This window comes from Lacerta agilis, chromosome 17 (assembly GCF_009819535.1).
Source record: "Lacerta agilis isolate rLacAgi1 chromosome 17, rLacAgi1.pri, whole genome shotgun sequence".
In the NCBI taxonomy this organism is placed as follows: domain Eukaryota; kingdom Metazoa; phylum Chordata; class Lepidosauria; order Squamata; family Lacertidae; genus Lacerta; species Lacerta agilis.
In genome coordinates this window covers 1,432,025-1,455,259 of record NC_046328.1, presented here as the reverse complement: position 1 = coordinate 1,455,259, position 23,235 = coordinate 1,432,025, and the positions used below count along the sequence as shown (strand labels likewise).

The 23,235-nt window shown below is 49.0% G+C and overlaps 2 protein-coding genes across 3 annotated transcripts; one reads left to right on the top strand and one right to left on the bottom strand.

Moving 5' to 3' along the window:
- Positions 1 to 381: 381 nt before the first annotated feature.
- Positions 382 to 15,130, top strand: LOC117038975 (solute carrier family 2, facilitated glucose transporter member 11-like). Of its 2 annotated transcripts, none has more exons than XM_033135986.1 (12): positions 382 to 564; positions 4,269 to 4,367; positions 7,973 to 8,133; positions 8,650 to 8,774; positions 9,136 to 9,265; positions 9,385 to 9,533; positions 10,785 to 10,972; positions 12,010 to 12,120; positions 12,224 to 12,325; positions 12,626 to 12,698; positions 13,472 to 13,599; positions 14,706 to 15,130. In XM_033135986.1, exons 1-12 carry the CDS (start codon positions 547 to 549, stop codon positions 14,904 to 14,906), a joined length of 1,485 nt encoding a protein of 494 aa, XP_032991877.1. In that variant the 5' UTR covers positions 382 to 546; the 3' UTR covers positions 14,907 to 15,130. The 2 variants fall into 2 exon arrangements, with proteins under 2 accessions (XP_032991877.1, XP_032991876.1); XM_033135985.1 differs by lacking the exon at positions 382 to 564 and adding an exon at positions 607 to 964.
- Positions 15,131 to 16,342: 1,212 nt separating this feature from the next.
- On the bottom strand, positions 16,343 to 23,158 carry HSCB (HscB mitochondrial iron-sulfur cluster cochaperone). Its single transcript, XM_033174344.1, has 6 exons — positions 22,761 to 23,158; positions 22,565 to 22,661; positions 21,813 to 21,902; positions 18,889 to 19,033; positions 17,767 to 17,814; positions 16,343 to 16,761 (listed from the first exon to the last, which is right to left on the bottom strand). The coding sequence occupies exons 1-6, from the start codon at positions 23,021 to 23,023 to the stop codon at positions 16,670 to 16,672; spliced, it is 735 nt and encodes a 244-aa protein (XP_033030235.1). The 5' UTR covers positions 23,024 to 23,158; the 3' UTR covers positions 16,343 to 16,669.
- Between the last annotated feature and the right edge of the window lie 77 nt (positions 23,159 to 23,235).

Below are 23,235 nucleotides of genomic sequence, written 5' to 3'. Positions count from 1 at the left end.
TGCCTCTTCTCCCAGTGACTGGGCTCCCTTGCCAGCCTATCCGCCTGGGTCTCTGGCTGGCTGCGGCCATCCTTTCCTTTGGCTCTTTTCCTGCATCCACTGTGGTGTCACCAGCTCCATATTCTGGAGGCTTTTGCTGCAACTCCAACAGAATTCTGCCCAAAGGGGGCTAGTTTGAAAAGCTCTGGACTGTGACCCGCTCTTTCCAGGCAGACATGAAGCCTGGAAACACCAAGGGATTCAGACAGCCCCATTTCTTCCCAGGTCTTATCTCGCATTGTGTAAGCAGCACTCAGCTGGGAGCCCTCCCTCCCCACTGGACGGACTTGGCAGTTTCAAGCCAGCTTAATTTTTCAAGCCAGCAACATGTGAAAGTCAGTCAGGTGAGGGGCTCAGCCTTTCTTATTGGCGCTTCAATGGGCCTCTAGGTGGAAGAGCTGAGATGCGAGAAAAGGGCCCTCTGATGCTTCATCAGCTCTGCGCATTGCTCCATACTCCACGGACTGCTCCAAGTGTCCTGTCAGAAGCTCGAGGTCCAAGGGAGGAATGAGAGAAAATCACAAGGTAATTGTCTCCTCCCCGCTCTCTGTTTATCTCTCTCTCTTCACGGACAAATGGGGGCCCATAACAAACTGGTCACTAATGTGCATGTTTCCCTGAGCAACCAAAACGAATGGACTTTTCACAGCTGGTGAAAAAGTTCTTTGTGGGGTGACCCCCGAAATGCTTTGACTCGCTGGCAGGCTGTGATGAGTCTCAGCCCATAAAACTCCATGGCCAGCTGAGTCTGAAGTATCTTGGCATGAAGGCTCTGGGGTCTGCTGCAACAGCACTTTGCACCCCAACAGTGGCACCTCTCAGCCTCCTTCTGCTGTAGTTCAGCCACCTTGGTGAGAAGGCCACCCACCTGGTGTGGAGAATGGAGCACCAGCCGCTGCTGAAAGGTGATGGACAGCCTAGCAAGGTAAGGAAGTTTGCACAGTCACTGGCAAAAAGGAGGCTGTGGGCTTAGGTTTCAGAGAAAAGGCAGAAGTATTGAGTCTCATAAGGCAGGGTGTGTGTGTGTGTGTGTGTGTGTGTTGTAGAGGCAACTGAAGTGAGGATGCAGATTTGCATGCCCTGATTTTAGAGGAGATCCCTTCTAACAAACAGATGGTGGGTTGTGTGAATACTTCCATGAGGCAACTGATAATGGAAATTGCAGCATAATTTTGAGAAGTATCTACCCAGCCTTTTAGGATACAAATTCTTCTAGAGAGGTTTGCAGGTAACATTAAACTACCTTCTTAAAAGCCTCCCAGTACCCTTAGAGACCATCTTGGGTGTTCAGATTGACAGAGGGGGTGCTCTTGATAGCTCTGGTGGCATTAGCTGTGTCCACTCCTAAGCTGGGACATCCCTCCTTCCCCTTTGCCATTCAGCTCCCATCCTATGCTAAAGAAGCACCACTTCATCCTGGCCTTTGATACCTGTGAAATATATATTTTAGGACCTACCCTATTCTTCTGATTGTAAATGATTTCCAGTGATTGTAATATTGTTGCAAGCTGTGCAGCCACCTGTTGATGAAGGCTGGCAAGAAATTTGATAGATAAATAAACAAAGTCAACAGCATATTTCATCAGGGCAGTTGATGGCAGGTACCTGAGGGGGGGATTTGTTTCGATTGTTCAATTTCTATTTTCTACCCACTGCACTTCAACCATTTTGACACCACTGTCAGTGAGTGAGCAAATATTTTTATATTGGTGACTGGTGTAGAGAATTGTCCTCTCTCTTTCAGGATATTAGCACTCAGGGTGCAGAATAGAGAAATAAAAGTGGAGTTAAATTCTGTAAATGGGGTGGGGTCAGAGTATGGAATGGCTTGCAGGGGGTGTATGGCTGCAGCTACTGCTTCATCATCATTTCAGCTTTGGCAAAGGCATGTGTTGAACTCTGATACTTGCTGCTGTTGGCAAGAGACTGATGGCCCAAGTGACCGCACTGAACTCTGTTTTGGGTGAAGAGTCTACCCAACTGCCATGGAGCATCCATGTCCCTGAACAGATACCTCTCCCAGCCCACAGCCCCCATTTGCTTGTCTCAAGGTGGGTCTGGGTCAGTTTAATGTTGTGGCATTTCAGGAGTGTGAAAAGCAAAGAGCATAATGAATGAGAGCTCCTCATCCTGTCAAGTGATTAATTCCTCAGATAATCCATCCACATCAGCATCACAAGCAGGAAGTCACAAGGCTCTCAGCAGTGATGGGGGTGGTTCTCTTGTGTGGCCCCCCTGCTCTGCACATGCAGCTGGTCACCTGAGTGCTTGGTCATCTCCTTGTCTGCCAGCCAGACGAGGCTTGACTCGAGGTGAAGCCAAGGCCCACCCACTGCCCAGTCCAGGACGAAAGGGAAACAATGAGGGGCTGGTGGTTCTGTCCCAAGGAAGTCATTCCTCTCCACCTTGCCCCCTCCCCCAGGATAAAGGCAAAGTTCCAGTCAAGAAACACAGCAGCCCCAGAGAGCTGTAGTGAGCAGTGGGAAAGGGTTCGTTTGTTTTCCAATTTGGGGCTTTGATTTCCTCGCGATTCAGAAAGTCCAGAGTGAGTCATGATGTAGCCAGTCACTTTGGTGTTGGGGTGGTCATTTTGTGTGTGTGCATTCCTTTGTGCTCAGGCCAGACTTAATCAGCCTGGGTCACATGCCAAGGGATTACCTGGCAAAGAGGCCATTCCTACTTGAGGGCCAAGGCGGGAGGCCAACGGGCAGGTTTCTAAGTGGGGACAGATGCCAAACAGCTCCTGCCTCTGCTGCTTGGTGGAGCAGGATTCCTCCATCAAACAGGGCAGCAGTTCTGTGGGTCAAATGAGGTGTCACCTGGCAAAGCTCGCTTTGGACATTTGGGCCACTCAGCAAACACTGTTCTACAGCAGGCTCAAATCTCATGAGCCACCCGCAAACTTGCCTGTTCTCGTTTTCCATTTTTTGCTATAAATTGTTGTCTGCCACTTTTTTAAATTCACAAAGCAAGAGTGCAAACTCACAAAGAGGAGAGCTCTGATGGGCAAGAGTGAGCTGTGCTCAGGGATCCTGATTCTGCAACTCTTGCTAAAGGTCACAATGATTGTCTTGTTGGATCAGGTAGTAGCTAGTCAGGTCCTGTGTGCTTTGCCAGGATTCTAGAAACCTGCAAGCATTTGAAGTTTGTTGGTGTTGACCCTGGGAAGCTGAACTGCATTAAGGAAAAGGAAGGCCGGCACCTCTGAAGTGCTGGGAAAGACCCAAGGCAGGTGGGGAATGGAGAAGCTGAATCCTAGACTCCTAGAATTGTAGAGTTCGAAGGGACCACAAGGGTCATCTAGCCCAACCCCCTGCAATACAGGAATGTTTTGTCCAATGGGTATGGGAGTAGCCAGGATTTTTGTTGGGGGGCATGACTTTTGTTGGGGGGGACAGAACCGACATGATTGGTCAGTTAGTTATTTCTATTGTTTTACTTGATGGGGGGTAGCTGCCCCCTGCCCCCCATTGGCTATGTCCATACCAATGGGGGACTCAAACCCACAACCTGAGATGAAGGGTATCATACCCTACAGACTGAGGTATCCTGCCTCTGCTTAAAATGCAAGAGGAAGAGAAGAACACAGCTGGATGGGGCACCTGGAAGCAGAGGCAGCACAAGGAGCAGAAACCCACAGGCCCAAGGACAATGCAAGACCTGCTGTTCAGCGGGTGCCCAATTGCTGCCACTGTGCCATGCAGTCAATGGTGGTCGCTTGTGTTTGTTGTTAATTCATTGTTATGCTTCTTAATTAACTGCTTGATTCAGTTTATAAACCACCTGTTCACATTTATTATGCTTGACTCCAGCGTGAGTACAAATCTGCTCCCTTAGTTCAGAACTGTGGGTGTTCAGCCCATCCTGCCCACCTCTGCTGCAGCCTCTCTGCTGGAGAGGAGGATGGTATAAAATGCCTGCCCCCAGGGCCTGAGGGAAGCCTTCCCCAACCTGGTGCCCTCCAGATATTTTGGACTGCCACTGTCATCAGCCTCATGCTGGTTGGCTGGGGCTGATAGGACTGCTCATTCATAACATCTACAGAGCTTGGCAAAGGCTGCTTAGATGTCAGTTATAATCTGCAAAAGTGAGAGATCCCATTCTCTGAAGGAAGGCTCTTGGGACCAGAGGTTGTGGGGGAAGGCTTAGTGTTTCTACACAGAAGCCTCCAGTCTGTTCCAAGTAGCATGACTCTCCGGACCATGAGGGTCTCTGGCTTCTTCCTCTAGCTCCCAACTTGGACGCTCCTTTTGGCTGTTTGTGCGGCAGGAATCGGAGGCACCTTTCAATATGGGTACAATGTTTCGGTCATCAATGCACCCACGCAGGTGAGATGTTGTTTTTATCTCTTTTCTATTGCTGGAGATGGGAGGGTTACTCTACACTATTATCTGACCTATCAAAGGCTTGGAGCAAAATTGCCTGTTGCTTTTGTAAACCTCTTCCCCAGAAACACTTCTTATCAAGCTATGAGGATAAATAAAAAGCTGTCAGGTTGTCGGCAGGACGCACCATCGTTCAAATATCTGCTTCATGGGGGTCATTCCCCCAAGACTCATGCAGTCCAAACTAAGTGAACACTCCACCCCAGATTTGTGCCTCTTGCCCTCCCCAGATACAGGGAGGCTTTGGCCCTCTCCCTTCCCTCGGGGCTGCTTTGGCTGCCATCACTGGGCAGGAGGCCCACAAGGGCTAACCAAAAGAATCTCCTCCTTCCAGTCCTGCCTCGCCCCAATTGCCCCTGAGGATGGGGAGACAGGCCAAGAGCTGGTGATGGCTCCATTGTGCTGTCATAAATCGACAGTAAGGCTATAGATTGTAAAACTGAGCAAGTCTGGAGGGACGCAGGCGGCTGCCCTCACCCATCGTCAGCTGATTCTCTTTCTGATTGAAGAGTGCAATCTTGATTCACCAAAACATTTCAAGCATTTTAAAAACAATTAAAACAAAGTAACCATGGAGGGATAAAAGCATGAGACTGAAAAAAAAGAATGAAACAAACATGCTGATGTCTCATGGACTGAGAGCCTGGGGCTGCACTGATAGCGAGAGTTCAGGCGATGCCGGTACAGAAAGTGGCCTGCCCTTGGTCTCACCATGACCAAGCATTCAGAAAGATGGATTCCCCCCCTCCCAGGCTCACTCTTAAGTGAGACAATGCAGCATCTCTTGGAGGACAACCAGTGCATGTGTGTAGTGGCAGGGGGGGGAGCATAGTTGGGGACATTGTCAGGAATCGGCACCCGGGGGGGGGGCCCTGCTGGCCCTGGGAATCTGGGAAAGCCAAGCCCCACATCTCCCCACTTTCCCTCTCACCAGCCTTGCTGGTTTCATGGTGGCCTGGCAATGGGAATATGACTTATTGTCCTTCAATAAGAGGGTTAGGCAGCTGTTGCCATGGAAACAGAGCCACCTCTCTCTGCATAGAGAAGGGACAGAGGCAAGGTGCCCACAGCCTTGAAGAGTGGCAGTGGCTCAGTGAATGGAGCACTGGGTGTGATTGCCCTAGCAAGTCCTAGCGGCTTTGCCAAGTCACTGATCAGTTGTTCACCAACAAATGTAATTAATAATAATAATAATAATTTATTATTTGTACCCCGCCCATCTGGCTGGGTCTCTGGGCAGCTTCCAACAAATATTAAAATACATTAAAATATCACAGATTAAAAACTTCCCTGAACAGGGCTGCCTTCAGGTATTTTCTGAATGTCAGGTATTTGTTTATCTCCTTGACTTCTGATGGGAGGGAGTTCCACAGGGCGGGCGCCACTACCGAGAAGGCCCTCTGCCTGGTTCCCTGTAGCTTTGCTTCTCGCAGTGAGGGAACCAACAGAAGGCCCTTAGAGCTGGATCTCAGTGTCTGGGCTGAATGATGGGGGTGGAGACGCTCCTTCAGGTATACAGGACCGAGGCCGTTTAGGGCTTGAAAGGTCAGCACCAACACTTTGAATTGTGCTCGGAAACGTACTGGGAGCCAATGTAGATCTCTCAGGACCGGTGTTATGTGGTCCCTGCTGCTGCTCCCAGTCACCAGTCTAGCTGCAGCATTCTGGATTAATTGCAGTTTCCAGGTCACCTTCAAAGGTAGCCCCACGTAGAGCGCATTGCAGTAGTCCAAGCGGGAGATAACCAGAGCATGCACCAATCTGGCGAGACAGACCGCAGGCAGGTAGGGTCTCAGCCTGTGTACCAGATGGAGCTGGCAGACAGCCGCCCTGGACACAGAATTAACCTGCACCTCCTTGGACAGCTGTGAGTCCAAAATGACTCCCAGGCTGCACACCTGGTCCTTCAGGGGCACAGTTACCCCATTCAGGACCAGGGAGTCCCCCACACTTGCCTGCCCCCTGTCCCCCAAAAACAGTACTTCTGTCTTGTCAGGATTCAACCTCAATCTGTAAACCGCCATCCATCCTCCAACCGCCTCCAGACACTCACACTGGACCTTCACCGCCTTCACTGGTTCTAAAAGAGATTTAAAAGAGAGGTAGAGCTGGGTGTCATCCGCATATTGATGAACACCCAGCCCAAACCTCCTGATGATCTCTCCCAGCAGCTTCATATAGATATTAAAAAGCATGGGGGAGGGGACGGAACCTTGAGGCACCCCACAAGTTAGGGCCCAGGGTTCTGAACACTCATCCCCCACCACCACTTTCTGGACACGGCCCAGGAGGAAGGAGCGGAACCACTGTATAACAATGCCCCCAGCTCCCAGCTCCTCTAGACGGTCCAGAAGGATGTTATGGTCGATTGTATCAAAGGCTGCTGAGAGATCCAGCAGAACTAGGAAATAGCTCTCACCTTTGTCCCTAGCCTGCCGAAGATCATCGACCAGCATGACCAAGGCAGTTTCAGTCCCATGATGAGGCCTGAATCCCGATTGGAAGGGATCCAAATGGTCCGCATCCTCCAGGTGTGCTTGGAGTTGTTCAGCAACCACCTGCTCAATCACCTTGTCCAAGAATGGAAGATTTGAGACTGGGCTATAGTTGGCCATATTGGCTGGGTCTAAAGATGTTTTTTTAAGAAGCGGATTGATAACCGCCTCTTTCAGCGGGCCTGGGAAGACTCCCTCACAGAGGGAAGCATTCACCACCCCGCGGAGCCCTTCGCCCAGCCCCTCCCGGCTCGCTTTTATTAGCCAGGATGGGCAAGGATCAAGGAGACAGGTGGTCGGTTTCAGTCGTCCAAGCAGCCTGTCACATCCTTGGAGGTAACAGATTGGAATTGATCCCATGAAGCATTACTATGCCCTGACTCCTGCTGCTACTTCCTGCTTCTTGCTATTAGGGTACACCCCCTGCAAGGTTTCTACCTCACACAGTAATTCTCCTTTTCACACTTACAATATGCCCCACAGCCTGCCCCAAGTCCGTAAGTTAGAGGGTGGGAGGGTGGGGGGCAAGGACCACAAAACCCCTGAGCACCTGCCAATTTATTTAGAAGAATTTATAAACTACTTTTAAAAAGCCTAAGCAGTATACATGCAAACAATACAAGCAATTATCAACAATATACAAATAAAATGAGCAAAATTTAAAAACAAGTGAACACAACTAGTTTTGCCAGGTTTGCTGGAGCAATTATTTTAGCTGGGTGTTTGCCTTATATACACAAGGAGCCTCAAAGCACAGGTACCAGTTCCTTACAAATGTGAGGTGAACATCATATGGTCCTTGTTAAGAGTTCAAGGTCCATAGACTGAATTGCCAAGAGGGCACATGGGGGGGGGGGAGCAACCCCTCAAGTAAACTCTGCATTCACCAGGCCCCGGCTGGCTCTCTCTCTCTGCGATGCAGAGGGGGCTGCTCAGATTTGGCCTGCCTTTGCTCCTCAAGGCAAAGAGGCAGAACGGCTTGCTGCACCTGGAGAAGAGAAGCTGGCTGTTGCAGCAGCAGCAGTGAATGGTCTCTCCACTTTGTCCTTCCAGCACATCCACAAGTTCCTCAATGACACCTGGCAGAGGCGTTACCAGGCAGAGCTCAGTTCCAGCATGCTGACACTCCTCTGGTCCACCATTGCTTCCATTTTCTCTCTGGGAGGGCTCTTTGGGGCTCACCTGGGAGGCAGCCTGGCCATCCGCCTGGGCAGGTGAGCAAGATGGAAGAGCACACACTTCTGGCTTCTGCGGAAGAAGCCTCACTCTTCTGCAGGATGCTTCTTATCGTAAGAAGAAAAATGGTTGTATTGCTTTCTTTATTTTTTTGCATTGCTTAATCCGAAAGAATGAGACCACATATGTAGTCCCCAACTTAATTTCACCTGCATAACAACCCTGTGAGGCTGGGCTGAAAGAGTGAGACTTGCCCAAGAATAACCAGGACATTGACTGAGTGGGTCTTTCAGCTCATCTTCCAGCACTCAAAGCCAAGCACAACCCTATCAGCAAAAATAGGAGTGTTGGGGTGACTTTCCATTGTGTGGTTTAGAGGGAAGGAGGCCCTTGGATTCCAACCATCTTATCTAAGATGTTTAAACTTGCCTGTTTCTCTTGGAGGACCTTGAACGCTGTGCCAACTTTGTCCAGGAGCCTGTCAGGGTCTGTGACAAAGAATTACCGGTATCTGTCCCTCAAGGGTGCAATCCTGTTACTCTCCTCCTTTGCAGGAAAGGAGCTCTTTTAATGAACAACTTTATTGCCATCCTGGCCGCCATCCTCATGGGAATTAGCTTTCCAGCTGGATTGTATGAATTGCTGATTGTTGGGAGATTTCTGATTGGTATGAACACAGGTAACAGACAAGGCAGATCACTCAACTTTGCACCTGGGAAAATTCACCTGGTGGGATTTCAGGGGCATTAAGGGCACATGTGGGATATGTTTGTGCACTTGTGACTTCATCAGTGATCAGCTAGTGGTCTTACTCTGTGTGGGCACATCCTACTGCAAAGGGCCTTTATGAAGTTTTATTTTGTGAACCTTTGCTTTATTTTTCTGGTGGTGTTGTTGAGGCTGAACACCCTGTGACACCACTAGGAGCCTATAATGAAAGTAGTGATGAGTGGAAAGGCCACCTGTAGCCCCTGAGGGTCCCCTGTGCGTGGATCCTGAAATGAAGAAGGGAGGCCACTGATTTCCTCTTCCATTTCCAGGCATCGGCCTCTGTGTGCAGCCTCTCTACATAGGCGAGGCTGCCCCTAAGCATTTGCGAGGCGCTATGGTCATGGGCAGCTCCATCTTCCTGACAGGGGGGATTCTAACAGGACAGGTTATTGGCTTAAGGTGAGTTCCGGGGCCCTCATCACCCAGGGGGGGCTGCTCAGCTTTGGCCTGGCTTGTTGTCCCATGATCAGAATGGAGCTGGCAGCCCCTTGCCTCAGCATTGTCTGTTCTTCCTGCAGGGAGTTACTTGGCGGAGAGGCCTACTGGCATTTCCTGCTCTCAAGCAGCTGCTTCCCAGCCTTCATCCAACTCTTGACCCTACCCTGGTTTCCAGAAAGTCCCCGGTTTCTCTTCATTGACCGAGGGGATGAGATGAAATGCATCAAAGGTGAAGTCTGCCTTTCAGCGTCCATAGCAAGGGCAGCTGCAGAAGGAGCACTGCTCCTTGCTTCCCCACCACCACCCCCTCGCTCTCAGCCTCAGACCCCCTGCTCCCCAAAAGGTCACTTACCTCCCCAGAGAGGCTCTTAGCCATGTGGGAATGTTCAGGGAGGCAGGAAAGGACATATTGTTTAATTATATCCTTCCCAACTTGTGTTAACAAGTTCTATAATTTAGCAGAGTAAAATCCCCCCTTTTTTAAATTGCACAGCGGATAATGTCTTTGCTAGGCTTGCATAAGCCTATAAAATAAGTTTCCTGGTAATTCCCCTTTATTCCCTCTTAAAAGAATAGACATGACACAATCTTGTATAAAAGTATATAAAATAGTTTACTCACATTCTGTTCACAGAAGGATCCCAGAAGGTAGACTTAGGTTACAAAATATATACTGTACACATGGAATCTATCCCAAAAGGAGATACAGTGGTACCTCTGGTTAAGTACTGAATTCGTTGCGGAGGTCCATTCTTAACCTAAAACTGTTCTTAACCTGAAGCACCAATTTAGCTAATGGGGCCTCCCGTTGCTGCTTTGCCACCAGAGCACAATTTCTGTTCTTATCCTGAAGAAAAGTTCTTAACCTGAAGTGTTATTTCTGGGTTAGCGGAGTTTGAAACCTGAAGCGTCTATAACCTGAAGAGTATTTAACCTGAGGTACCACTGTAGTTCCTTTGTCCTCTCTTGGAGCATCTCTGGCTAAGGAGATGTTACTTCTTTGAGGAATGGAGTCAGATAGAGAGATGGCTGCCTCCTCTGTGCTATTTTGTTACCTGCACAGGTGAAGTCACGCCCACCTCTGGTCACATGTAGAGGAAGTTTGTCCCAGCCCAGGAGAAAACAGGAAGTTCCGACTGGCTGGTCCAGACACCCCCTTTTTATGCCCACTCTAGGAATGTTGTATTTGACTGCTCTGTGTTTCACACCCCACAAGCCACTGCTGGCTGTTTCCTTCTGCTCCAAAGAGTTGTGTGGGGCCCTGGGCAAGCCAGTTTGTGCCCAGTCCAGATGCACCTGTGAAGTAGCCAACCTGACTCCTCTCCGATTGAGTGGTTGGGAGAGTGGCTTCTATGATCCAAACTGCAAGGCCCCTTGCCTGTCTCTCTCTTGAGCTGCAGCAGCTCTTGGCGGCCTCACGAAGATCTCCTGCACTCAAAGGCCCACTTGGGCCCTAAAAGCTCTCCTCCATCCTTCTCAGCAATGAAACGGTTCCATGGCCCTTTGAACTACCAGGCAGAAATGGAGGACATCCAGAAGGAGCGTTTTGCGCTTGGTGGTGAGGCAGCCAAGAAACCCTGGCAACTCTTCACTGACCGCAGCATTCGATGGCAGCTCATCACCATCATCCTCTTGACAATGGGCCAGCAGCTCAGCGGGATCAATGCGGTGAGTACCAGGACTGAGCCATTCCCCACTCAGAAGAGCAGCTCTCCATTAGGCATTGCTCATTTGCCTGCTGCCTAGTTTTCCCCTTGCCATGCAAGGACATGCATTTACACTCCAAACAAACCTCAACCAACTTGGAAATGGCTTAGCTGCTGGGACTTCTCCAAGAGATTCTGGGAGCTGTCACCTTGAGGAAATGCTGAATATGGTTAGGTGCTCTGTTCTCTGATAGAACTATAGTTCCCACGATTCCTTGGCTGGGAGCTGAGAGACTGAAGGTGGTGCAGAACTGGCTCAGTGTAGATGTGTCCAAACAAAGGGCACACATGTGAGAAGACATTTTTCCCATTGTTAGCACAAACAGGGAAATGTGCATTGGGCTCAAAGGTGGACTGGGACGGGGGCAAAATGTCAGCCTTTTTAGGAACTGGGGTGACAGGGAAGTGTCTGAATGTCACTCACTATGAGAGCAACTCCAACCCATCCTTTGTTCCGAAGCAACTGTCAGAACCAGAGTGGGGTTGTTTATCTGCCAGTTTCATGTACAAGTCCAGCTTTCCATTTTACATACCCAAGCTGGCTGGCTGATCTGCTGTTTAAACTGAACTTTCCTGGTCCAGTTGTCTATGAAGAGCAAAGCTAATGTCAGCCAGGCCCTCTCCCCACCCCACTCTCAACCAAAACGTGTGCTTGTGCGTGCGTGCGTACACACACACACACAGTTCCCCTCCATGTGCTCTCCTTTGCACTGGACTTCAGCAGTGAGGGCATGGCTGGTGGACTCTTGACCAGCCCTTTCACAGCCAGCTCACTTTCCTGTGAAGATTGGAGGGTGACCCTCCCAGGGAAGAATGCAGAGCTTCCAGACTCCTGTAGCAGGCAAGTTATGCATGCCAGTTTTTAGAAGGCAGTAACATTAGGCAGTATCTTTTCTTTTCTTAGCCGCTTTTCCAGGTAAGATACCTACCCAAATTAACTCTGCACGGGCCAGTGGTGATTTGCCTCCCACACATTATGTTTTTGGTATTTACTCACAGATTTACTTCTATGCAAGCTATGTATTTGAGGAAGCTGGGATCCCCCGAGAAAACATTCCTTACGTGACCCTTGGCACTGGGGCTTGCGAGTGCCTCACTGCCCTCACCTGTGTAAGTGATGAGTGTTCCAATTGCGCCCATCTGAATTTCTGAGGCAAGAAAGGGAATCCTCCTTGCTGCTGAGTGAGTGAATGCTTTCCTCTTCTTTTCGCAGGGCTTGCTCATTGAGTCTATGGGGAGAAGGGTCCTGATCCTGGGAGGCTACTCCCTGATGACCTTCTGGTGCATAGTGCTGACTTTTTCCCTGACGTACCAGGTAGGCTGTGTAGTCTTGTTCAGAACACACATGGGCCAGCTGCAATGCAGCTTTTCAACATGATTCCTGCTCATGTGGTGTGCATGGGTGCTGAATCTTGATGAGCAAGGCACCATGAGTCACTGAAGGCCAGCAGGTCTCAGGAGGGAAGCCAGGAGAGACAGCACGCTGCACTTGGCCCCTCTGCTCATGGATTCCCACCCCCGGCTTGGCCCTGATCCCCTTCGGGGTGCTTACATGAGGGAGGGCATGGTGGCAGCAGCCAGTGCCAAGCCTTCCCATGTGCTCTCTCTTCCCCAGGTGTACTCGTGGGCTCCCTACCTGAGCATGGCCTGCATATTTGCCTTCATTTTGAGTTTTGGGCTTGGACCAGGTACCTCTTCCCTGTGATGAATTTGGGGCAGACATTGCGTGCACCTTCAACTACCAGTTGCTGGAGTTTAAGTTGGGGACTTTTGGAGCCCACAGGGTTTTACCAACAGGCAGAGCGAGGGCCACCAACAGGATGCTGCAAAAGCTAAGCATGCTGCTTGAAGGTGCTGCAAAAGCCCACCTGCTGAGGGCAATTGCAGGAAATGCATGGAGGCATCCTAAGTCCCCAAGAAGAACCAGGTTGCTGGACAAAGCCTCCTGTTCCCATGGTGGCCAGCTTGCTGCTTCTTCCGGGAAGCCCACAAGCAGGACATGTGGACAGCTGCCCTCTCCCACTTGCATTTCCCATCAACTGTTAATCAAGATTAAGCACCATTGTAATCCAATGCCTATGCTAATTATCCCAGAAGCTTAGGGCAGGCATGAAGGGGATGGGAAGCCTAACATCCTAGGTCAAGAGGTGGAGCTGTTATTAGGTGCGTTCTCTCCATTTTCTGGGCATCAGATACTACTATTCTGTACTGACTTGCCTTCCCTCCATAGACCCAAGGATGACAATAGTTGCCATGCTTTAAAAGAAGAGAGTTGCCACAACTGTCCATTTGTTCTTAGTCTATGGCTCTGTAGCCAGATTCCAACAAAACCTAGCCGCTAGCCTCCCCCTCAAATACATGCAAATGGCTTCCTAATCTAGGAAGGGAGAGTAGTTTCATTTTCTGTTTATTGAAATACTCCCCCAGCATAGCACCATCTTTTTTGAAAATTGGTTTGCAGGTGGGGTGACGAACACTTTGACCACAGAATTATTCACCCAGTCTTCGCGCCCAGCTGCTTACATGATTGCAGGCTCGGTGAGCTGGCTCAGCTTCTTCACTATCGGGATGCTCTTCCCCTTCATTGTGGTAGGTAAACTGGCAGCTTGTAGCCACCTGACCTCCCCTGGCTGCTCCTGCAAGAGACACCACTCAGGGAGACTCATCAGGAGATGGTGCTGCTGTGCCCGTTGCCCTGGTTTTTGCATTTGACATTTGTTGTTTTATTATTCTATTCTTAGCTTTTGTCCACTTTCACATCAAAAAAGGGGCTCATAAATGTTGATATAAAATAAGAGGGAACCCCAGAGAGACCCTTCTCTATCGTCGTCATCGTCATCATCATCATCATCATCATCCCCACTGACTGACACCCATGCAAAATGAACTGAAGTTGGTCTCTGATGAGACAGCACCAAACCCTGGCTGCCCCGTTTCAGTAAAGCCTGAGAAAGACGGTTCACCTCTTAGGGCAGTTGGAGGCAATTCTGTACGATGAGCAGCCCTTGAATCAGGGAGGTGCCTCATGCATGAGGGACAAATCTTCGCCAATTCCTTTCCAGCTCTTACTCGTAATACCTTTAGTAGCAACCCTCACCCACTGCGAAGGGAGCTGAGAAGTACATGAATGAGGAACAGCTGCCAGTAAAACAGCCTGTTCACCCCAGAAATGCATTCAGATCATGTTTTCTAAGCCTTTCATGACCTCTAGTTAGAACCTGCCCCCACGAAAAAGGGAAAAATGCATAAATACATCTAATTAAAATTCCTAGAATTTCTAAGATTCGCAATGATTCCAGTTCACTAAGCAGGAGAGATTTCTAGCCACTGATAGTGGATGAAAGAATTAAAATGAACAGCTTGAGCAGATAAAGCCACTCCGGGTGGGGGTGGGGGTGTTGTTCATGGTCCAGGATCTCCTTTTGAGGCATCCTGGATCAGGCCAAAGGAGTCCCCTCTAGCACAGCATCCTGTTCTCACAGTGGCCATCCAGATGCGGCACCTTTGGGGAAGGCTGCAAGCAGGGCACAAATACAACAGCGCTCTCCCCACTAGTGATTTCTAGCAACTGATGATGGAGGTAATTTGTAGCCATTGAGAGAGAAATTCATGGAGAAGGCTGAGCCATCCAGCAGTGCCTGGAGGGGCACAGGTGCCCCCCCCCCTGACACGCTCTTTCTTTTTCCTTCTTCCAGAAAGGCCTCAAGCAGTACTGCTTCATTGTGTTTTTGCTAGAATGCTGCTTGGTTGTCATTTTCATCTCCTTTGTTATTCCTGAGACAAAGAACAAAACCTTCCTGGAAATTAAGAGAGAGTTCCACAAGCTCAACTTTGGCAGAACCAAGGAACAAGAGGGAGAACTCTGTGAGAGACAAAACCTTAGCAATGAGTTCTAAAGGGTGGGACATAGCTGTGAGGCGCAGGACCTTGCCAGCTGTGCCAGGGAACGTTCACGCCAACCGTTGCTCCCCAACACTAGCAACCCCACCCCCCGCTGGATACAGAGAAGCAGGCTGTTCTTGCTGTCAGGACTTTGTTCTCCCCCCCCCCCCGTCCCTCCTTAAACACATTTTGTATCCTGCACGAGGACTCAGTTCAATAAAGTCAGCTGTTCATCTAAGTGACTGTCTTTACTGCTGAGCCACAAAGCTGTGAGATGCAGCCTGGCAAAATCAAGGTAGGACAACCAAATGAAAGGTGACCAGCCCAGCAAGGAAAGCATCTCGGGGGCCGAGATACCCAGTGGGCATCTTTTGTGACGTAATATTTGGAGGAAGGGGTAAAGGAAGGGTGTCCAGGGAAGAATAAACAGAGACCTCACCCTTTACACCCTTTGAGAGCCAGTGTGGTGTAGTGGTTAAGAGCGGTAGACTCGTAATCTGGGGAACCGGGTTCGTGTCTCTGCTCCTCCACATGCAGCTGCTGGGTGACCTTGGGCTAGTCACACTTCTCTGAAGTCTCTCAGCCCCACTCACCTCACAGAGTGTTTGTTGTGGGGGAGGAAGGGAAAGGAGAATGTGAGCCGCTTTGAGACTCCTTGGGTAGTGATAAGGCGGGATATCAAATCCAAACTCTTCTTCTTCTTTTAAAAAACTACCTTTAGTTGTTTATGTTGTGCAGTTGTAAAGTCCCTTGAAACATGGATGCAAGGTACTTCATAAACTAAGGATGATAACCTACAAACCTTGGGGGAAAGGATTGCAAGGGAAAGCAGAATTCTGTATCAGTCTCTGCCCTGTACAGTGTCCATCCTGCTACTTATGCAACAGCGCATATGTTTCAAAAAGGGATTAGACACACTTGAGGGAAGATGAGGCATTAGTTGCCATAGAAGGGCCACTGTTTTCATGCCCCTCCCTGCTGGTGGGTTGTCAAGTGGGGTGGGGACAGATCTGGCTGGCCACTACAGGGAAAAAGATGCATAAGTCAATGGGTCTTTACCAGCAATGGTCCAGCTGCAAGGTTCTTCTTAGTGGACTGTGTACCAATTGCTCGTAAGAGTTCTTCTAAAGCTCCACTTTGCACTAAACTGGAATGAGGAACCTTCGACTCTCCAGGTGTTGGGGCTCCCTTGAGCCATGCAAGTTGGAGTGTGTGTCCCACCTTGTAGGAAACATTCAGAACTGGACATGCTGAGCATTAAGTTGCTTAAGTGCCATAAGATGTGGTTTTCTCAGAACTCTTCTACAAGCCTCACCTAGTTTGTATCACTCCCTGTCTTTCCCTGTGCCGCATCTCACAGAATAGTCTTAGACCAACTCAGCCCTCACCAAATAAAGACAGCATGTCACCATCTAGCCTAACCTCATTTCTTTAAAATTCTAAACTGAAGTGTATCCAGAGGCCACACATTTATTTTGATTTATAAGCTTGGGAGCTCAAAACAATGCATAACATGTATTTCCCAGACACAAGCAGGGCTAAATTAGGCAGTTCCTAAGTATGGCCTCATCCAAAGCAGGGTCTCTGCACTCAAGTGTTTATCGGAGAGCATCTTGACAATGGAGCAGTGAGATGTTTTCCACAGGTTGAGGAGCAGGGATCATGCCCATTCTCTTCCATGTCATGCCAAAGAATGCAATGCACTGTGGCCTCATTGCTTTGAGTTGCCTATCAAACATTCAGATGGGAACCACTCATCCTAGGTAATACTGTGAAGTCAGGAAGGGATTTTCTTCTTCTTCAGCTTTTCTTCTAGGTTGGCAAAATATTTCATTTTGGCCAGATGTTTTTTGGCTTCTTGAAGATCATCTGCAATTAAATAAAGAAAAAGCAAGTTTGTACTCTAGTGGGAACTCTGCTCCCAGCACTGAGAAATGGCTACACCATCAGAATCAGCACACTCCTGGCATTCAGGAACACAAAGAGCAGCAGGTTTTTGCAATATGTCAGTCAAGTGACTTCAAGAAAGTAGGCTGCTCTGCTGCTGGGCCATCTTGCAGAACTTAGCACTAATGTCTCCTAACAGAACTAACCATTGTGTGCCTTAGGATCAATGTCTGTAGAAAACTGAGCCTCAATAAGACCAGTAAATGGATTCTATTTCTGAATGGGTCAGCTTTGCTTGAAAGGTAGGCTTTAAGCAAGTCCTTAAAATCCAGAATGGCTTTTGATGAGCACTCAGCCCTGTAAGCCATGTGGATGGCACGTGCCACATGCAGCTGGGAGCACAACTGGTCATGCGGCAGCTAGACTGGTGACTGGGAGTGGCCGCCGGGACCACATAACACCGGTCCTGAGAGATCTGCATTGGCTCCCAGTACGTTTCCGAGCACAATTCAAAGTGTTGGTGTTGACCTTTAAAGCCCTAAACGGCCTCGGTCCTGTATACCTGAAGGAGTGTCTCCACCCCCATCATTCAGCCCGGACACTGAGATCCAGTGCCGAGGGCCTTCTGTCGGTTCCCTCACTGCGAGAAGCAAAACTACAGGGAAGCAGGCAGAGGGCCTTCTCGGTAGTGGCGCCCGCCCTGTGGAACGCCCTCCCATCAGAAGTCAAGGGAATAAACAACTACCTGACATTCAAAAAATACCTAAAGGCAGCCCTGTTTAGGGAAGTTTTTAAACTGTGATTTTGTATTGTATTTTGGTATTTGTTGGAGGCCGCCCAGAGTGGCTGGGGAGACCCGGCCAGATGGGCGGGGTATAAATAAATTATTATTATTATTATTATTATTATTATTATTATTATTATTATTATTATTATTATTTGCAAGCAGGTCACACCCCAATGAGAGTAGGAAGGAAATACTCCTACCATGTTCAAAGGCTCTGCTCACATCCTTAATCAGCTCCTCTTGTTTAGCTGGAAGGGAAAGAGGAGGGCATTGATTTCATTTAAGACAAAGCTATTATCTACATGTGCCTTCAACCCTGTTCATGAGATGTCCTTAGGAGGGCAAATGTTAAAGCAGCCTTCCGGGCCCATTGTCCTTCTTGTTTTGGATTATAATTCCCATCATGCCCGACTATGAACCATGTTGGCTTGGAAGAATGCTCTATTGGGTCAGGCAGCAGCAGGTGTCTTATTGAAAGTCTAGCCACACCCACAAAGGGATTTTTCCAAAATGTCTCTCGAAATGAGAAAGTGCTCTCTGATTCATCTGATCTGTGACTGAGCTCACACCATGTTAAGCATGGCACAAACTCCACCCCCCTTCAGTTCTTCCTTGTTGTACTTGAACTTGACAAAGGTGGTGATTGCCTGAAATTCTGCTGCCTGATGGGAAATTGCTTGGGCTCCAGTGGAAAATATATTGCAAACCTGAGCTTTTAGTCTTTCTAGAAATAACACCGTAAGCACCTTGTTGTAGTTTCTGCATAGAACTGGGTGCTGGTATTGTGCTCCTTCAACACAGCTGGAAAGAATTATTTAGACATGCACACTCAAACTAGAATTTAACTGAATGGGACTGACTTCAGAGTTCAGATGCGCTGGATTGCACACCGAGTGTTTAAGAACAAGACTTTGCATTCATGCGCATAGTTATGTACTGATCCGTTTTTTGAATTTAGGCGGGGAAATGACAGATATAGCATCTGTTGTGCCCAAGTGGCCTGCCCAGAAGTAATAGCAGCAGCTTCTGTGAGTGGGACACTTAAACCGAGGAAACGAAGAAAGAGTTAAGATGCAAATGAAAACCCACAGGGGAGCCAAAATTCAAAAAACTCATTTGTTAGGGTTTGAAGCAGAGAGACAGGAGTCGTGTGTTTTTCATCAACAGGATGACCTTCGAGATGTCTTTATAATTCTAAATACTGCTTCATGTTGTTCTGTGGAGGTTTTCATTACTGTGCTTTCACCCCTTGATAGATTCCCACCCCCCACCCCACCGAAAGACAGCATAGAGACCTCTTCAGGCACAATTCTCCATCTTACCTGCAATAAAGTTTTCCATCTCTTCTATTTTAGCATCATTGTTTGCATCTGACAGTTTCTCATTAATTTCCATGATTTCTGAGAGAAACTCAGGGTCTGCCTCAGTGTCTGTTCCTTTCTCCAGCTCCACTCCATTCAACTCCAGCTAGAAAAGAATGATCATGGCTTTTAAGAACTTCCTCACTTCACTCTAAAGGTAGCTGGCAGTCTGTGAACCATGAGAATTGATCAGCACCTGTTGATACAAAAGGCAGTAGCTACTTCCTATGGAAAGCTGAGGCAGATTGGAGTGTGGAGATGCAATGCCACTGCTGGCCTGGAGGCTCACTCTGGTTGGCTGCAGGTACAGCTAGCCTGAGGAGGGTGGATTCAGCCCTTTGGGAAGGAAAAGGAATTGAGAGTTGGTATTCTTGGTGCTCAGCTGGATAGGAAGATAGCCTTTTAGCTGTTTGTGTAACATCCACCCTGAGGGGAAGATCTACAGCCAGAGAAAGGAGTCTCTGAACTGAATGTCAGATTTAAAGACAATGGCTAGTGCCTATAAGAGTATACAGACAAGTGAGAACTGGGAAGCTGAATTTGAGAAAGAAGTGGAGTTGTGATGGAACACTCCACTTAGGTTTCAATTCAGCAAGAAGGGGATAGACCTTCCGGAGACAACTAATCCCAAACTAGTCAGGAGGGGTGTGATGATCCCCTGGTCTGTCACACTAATAGAGGAGCCTCAGGAGTATGATTTATAGAAGGATGAGATGCTGACAGAAAGTACCAACTTGTGAAGAAAATCAGCCATTAAAACGAATGCTTTAGCTTAAGTGCTACTTTTATTTCAAACTGCTCTAGTAATTAATAATACAGGCTGCTTCAAAGAACGGCAAAGGGAAATTTCTAGATTTGTCTAGCAGGAGAAGAAACTGAGAATAAAGTATAAAATTCTGATATATGCTAAAGAAAGAGGTGGGTTCTCACTGCCAGGCTTACTTTATATTATGACACTGCTTGTTTACGTTGGTTACAAGCTTGGATACTGTTGAACAATACTCAGTTAGATTTGGAGGGGTACGATATTAAATTTGGTTGGCATACAATGCTTTTGGTATGGTAAAGCTAAAATTTATAAGAACTTTTTGAACCATGTAATTAGGAAGAATTTATATAGGGTATGGAGGACACCAAAATCTGCTAGAAAGGAAAACACCCTTATGGCTCTCGCCTATGGAAGCAATCTCACTGAAAAGACTGAAAATGGGTAAACAGTGGACAACATACAGAGACCTTTTGGACTTAGATCAAGAGGTAAAATTGAAGAAACTAGAAGACATCAGAAACCAGGTGACGGACTGGTTACATTACCCGCCTACTGAATGAAGTGCTTAAGTCAGATAAGCAGTGTGGATTTATGGACCAAAGTTCCAAATCTGAAAGGGAACCAGTAGAAAATAGAGGAAAATTAATTTCTAGTTTGCATAAGATTTTGTTAGAATGGGAAACAAATGATGACTTGGTAAAATCTGCCATGATTCATTGGGCAAGGGATGTAGGACATAATACAGAATTGAGCCCCTGGGAAAAACGGGAAAACTGGTTTGAAATTTACAGTATGTTTTGCTTTGAAAGAAAAGATGTGAAAATGATTTATAGATGGTGTTGTTGTTGTTCAGTCGTTCAGTCGTGTCCGACTCTTCGTGACCCCATGGATCAGAGCACGCCAGGCACGCCTATCCTTCACTGCCTCTCGCAGTTTGGCCAAACTCATGTTAGTAGCTTCGAGAACACTGTCCAACCATCTCATCCTCTGTCGTCCCCTTCTCCTTGTGCCCTCCATCTTTCCCAACAGCAGGGTCTTTTCTAGGGAGTCTTCTCTTCTCATGAGGTGGCCAAAGTACTGGAGCCTCAACTTCAGGATCTGTCCTTCTAGTGAGCACTCAGGGCTGATTTCTTTGAGAATGGATAGGTTTGATCTTCTTGCAGTCCATGGGACTCTCAAGAGTCTCCTCCAGCACCATAATTCAAAAGCATCAATTCTACGGCGATCAGCCTTCCTTATGGTCCAGCTCTCACTTCCGTACATTACTACTGGGAAAACCATAGCTTTAACTATACGGACCTTTGTCGGCAAGGTGATGTCTTTGCTTTTTAAGGTGTTGCTTTGCTTTTTAAGATGCTGTCTAGGTTTGTCATTGCTTTTCTCCCAAGAAGCAGGCGTCTTCTAATTTCGTGACTGCTGTCACCATCTGCAGTGATCATGGAACCCAAGAAAGTGAAATCTCTCACTGCCTCCATTTCTTCCCCTTCTATTTGCCAGGAGGTGATGGGACCAGTGGCCATGATCTTAGTTTTTTGATGTTGAGCTTCAGACCATATTTTGCGCTCTCTTCTTTCATTCACCCTCATTAAAAGGTTCTTTTATAGATGGTATCTGACACTAAGTTAGCAAATATGTGTAAGGTACCTTCTGTCAAGAAACAGAAGGTATATTTTATCAGATGTGGTGGACATGCAAAGCACCTAAAGGTTTTTGGGAGATGATATGTAATGAGAGGTGGCAGCAGTAGGGACATATCCCACCTTAGCCTTTCTTTAACGAACCAGCTTACTGACTGTTAACCAACATCCTCTTCTTTTCTAAACTGTCCTTATCGTCTCTATCCCAGCCTGTCCTTGTCCAGGGGCCAAACTAGGCTTTATTTCACCTGGGTCAAAGACCCCACTTGGCATCCCCCATGTGAATTTGCGTACACAAACACACAGGCTGGGAGACTCAATGGAATCCCTCTGGAGGCTTCACCTGTAGCTATGGGTCTGCATTCTCTCCTTTGCCTCGATCGACCTTTGACCTGAGCCAGCAGGGCTTTTCTTCTCACATGGGTGATGTGAGGCACTTCTGCCACGTGCAAGTGTGTGGAACACAGCAGGTATCTTACCAGGTACAGCCCACGGCTCAGGGGGCTCAGGAGCGTCCGGTAGGCTTTGTTAGCCAGAGAAGAGTGTTGCTTGGAAAAATTCTGCTCTGCCTGTTGAAAGAGCATTGGGAGATGGGCTCACCAGTACTCCTAAACCACCACTGGGAGCAAAAGCACAGCAAATCCTCTTTTTCCAAACAACTGTGTTTACATTACAACAGACACCCCCCCCCCAATCTCGGCCCTCCAGATGTTTTGGGACTACAACTCCCATTATCCCTAGCTAACAGGACCAGTGGTCAGGGATGATGGGAACTGTAGTCCCAAAATATTAATTAATTAATTAATTAATTAATTAATTAATTAATTATTGGCTCCCAAACAAGTGTTAAAAACAATACAGCATTAAATATTAAAAACTTCCCTAAACAGGGCTGCCTTCAGATGTCTTTTAATAGGATAGCTGCTTATGTGATGGGAGGGCGTTCCACAGGGCGGGCACCACTACCGAGAGGGCCCTCTGTCTGGTTCCCTGTAACCTCACTTCTTGCAATGAGGGAACCACCAGAAGGCCAGAGTTTGGGGATGCCTGCGTTACACTTTAACTTTACTCAAACTCCCTCCCAGGACAAGAGAGGGTGGTAGAAGGGAGTGAGGGACGCCCCCCCCCCCGTGTCTTTCTAGGACGTCTTCGGAAACAAGAGGGGCTCTCTCTGGGCTCCTCTTCCTCTGGCCCCCCCGGGGGTGGGCGAGGGGGCCCCTGCCCGCCTGACCTGAGGTCTCTGGCTGAAGAAGTCGGGGTGCAGCGCTCGCTGAAGGTTCCGGAAGCGCTGCTGGACGAGGCCCACGTCCACCTGGAAGCTGCGCTCGCTGCGGGGCGAACGAGAGAGGGAGAGTGAGGAGGGGGCGCGGAGAGAGACCCCCGCCCGGGCCCAGCGCCCCCGCCCGCCCGCCCGCCCGCGCACGCACCATCCCAGGAGACGGAAGAGGTCGGCGCGGGGCTCGGGGGGCTGCAGCGCCCGGCACGAAGGGCAGAAGAAGCGCGGCGGTGGCGAGGCGGGCGGCAGAGCCAGGCCGCAGCTCCAGCAGGACGCCGGAGGCGGCGACGAGGACGAGGAGGGCGAAGGCGAGGCGGCGGCGGCGGCGGCGGCCCAGGGGGGCGTTCGGGGGTCGAGGAGGCGCCGAGGCGCCGCCGCCCAGCGAAGCCTTCTGCTCAGCGCGTCCCACCTCATCCGGGCCGGACTACAACTCCCGGCGGGCCCTGCGCGCCGGCTCGCCCGCGGTTGGCTCAGGCTCGTGACGTAGGCCTCCGGGGGCGGGATTGCCGAAAAGGCGGGAGGCGGCTGCCGGGACGCGCAGGGAGCAGCCAGGTGGGCAAGCAGGTGGGGGCGCGGCGGGGTGCCGTCTCCCCCTCCCTCCTTGCCAGGGCCCAGGCAGGTAGGCG

Coding starts and splice junctions, on each gene's coding strand:
- LOC117038975 (XM_033135985.1), top strand. CDS start 920: ATGGAGCACCAGCCGCTGCTGAAAGGTGATGGACAGCCTAGCAAG. Junction 12,121..12,223: donor GCCTCACTGCCCTCACCTGT/GTAAGTGATGAG, acceptor TTCTTTTCGCAG/GGCTTGCTCATTGAGTCTAT. Junction 12,326..12,625: donor CTTTTTCCCTGACGTACCAG/GTAGGCTGTGTA, acceptor TCTCTTCCCCAG/GTGTACTCGTGGGCTCCCTA.
- HSCB (XM_033174344.1), bottom strand. CDS start 23,023: ATGAGGTGGGACGCGCTGAGCAGAAGGCTTCGCTGGGCGGCGGCGCCT. Junction 22,662..22,760: donor CTCTTCCGTCTCCTGGGATG/GTGCGTGCGCGG, acceptor TTCGCCCCGCAG/CGAGCGCAGCTTCCAGGTGG. Junction 16,762..17,766: donor GAGCAGAGCCTTTGAACATG/GTAGGAGTATTT, acceptor ATTTAATTGCAG/ATGATCTTCAAGAAGCCAAA.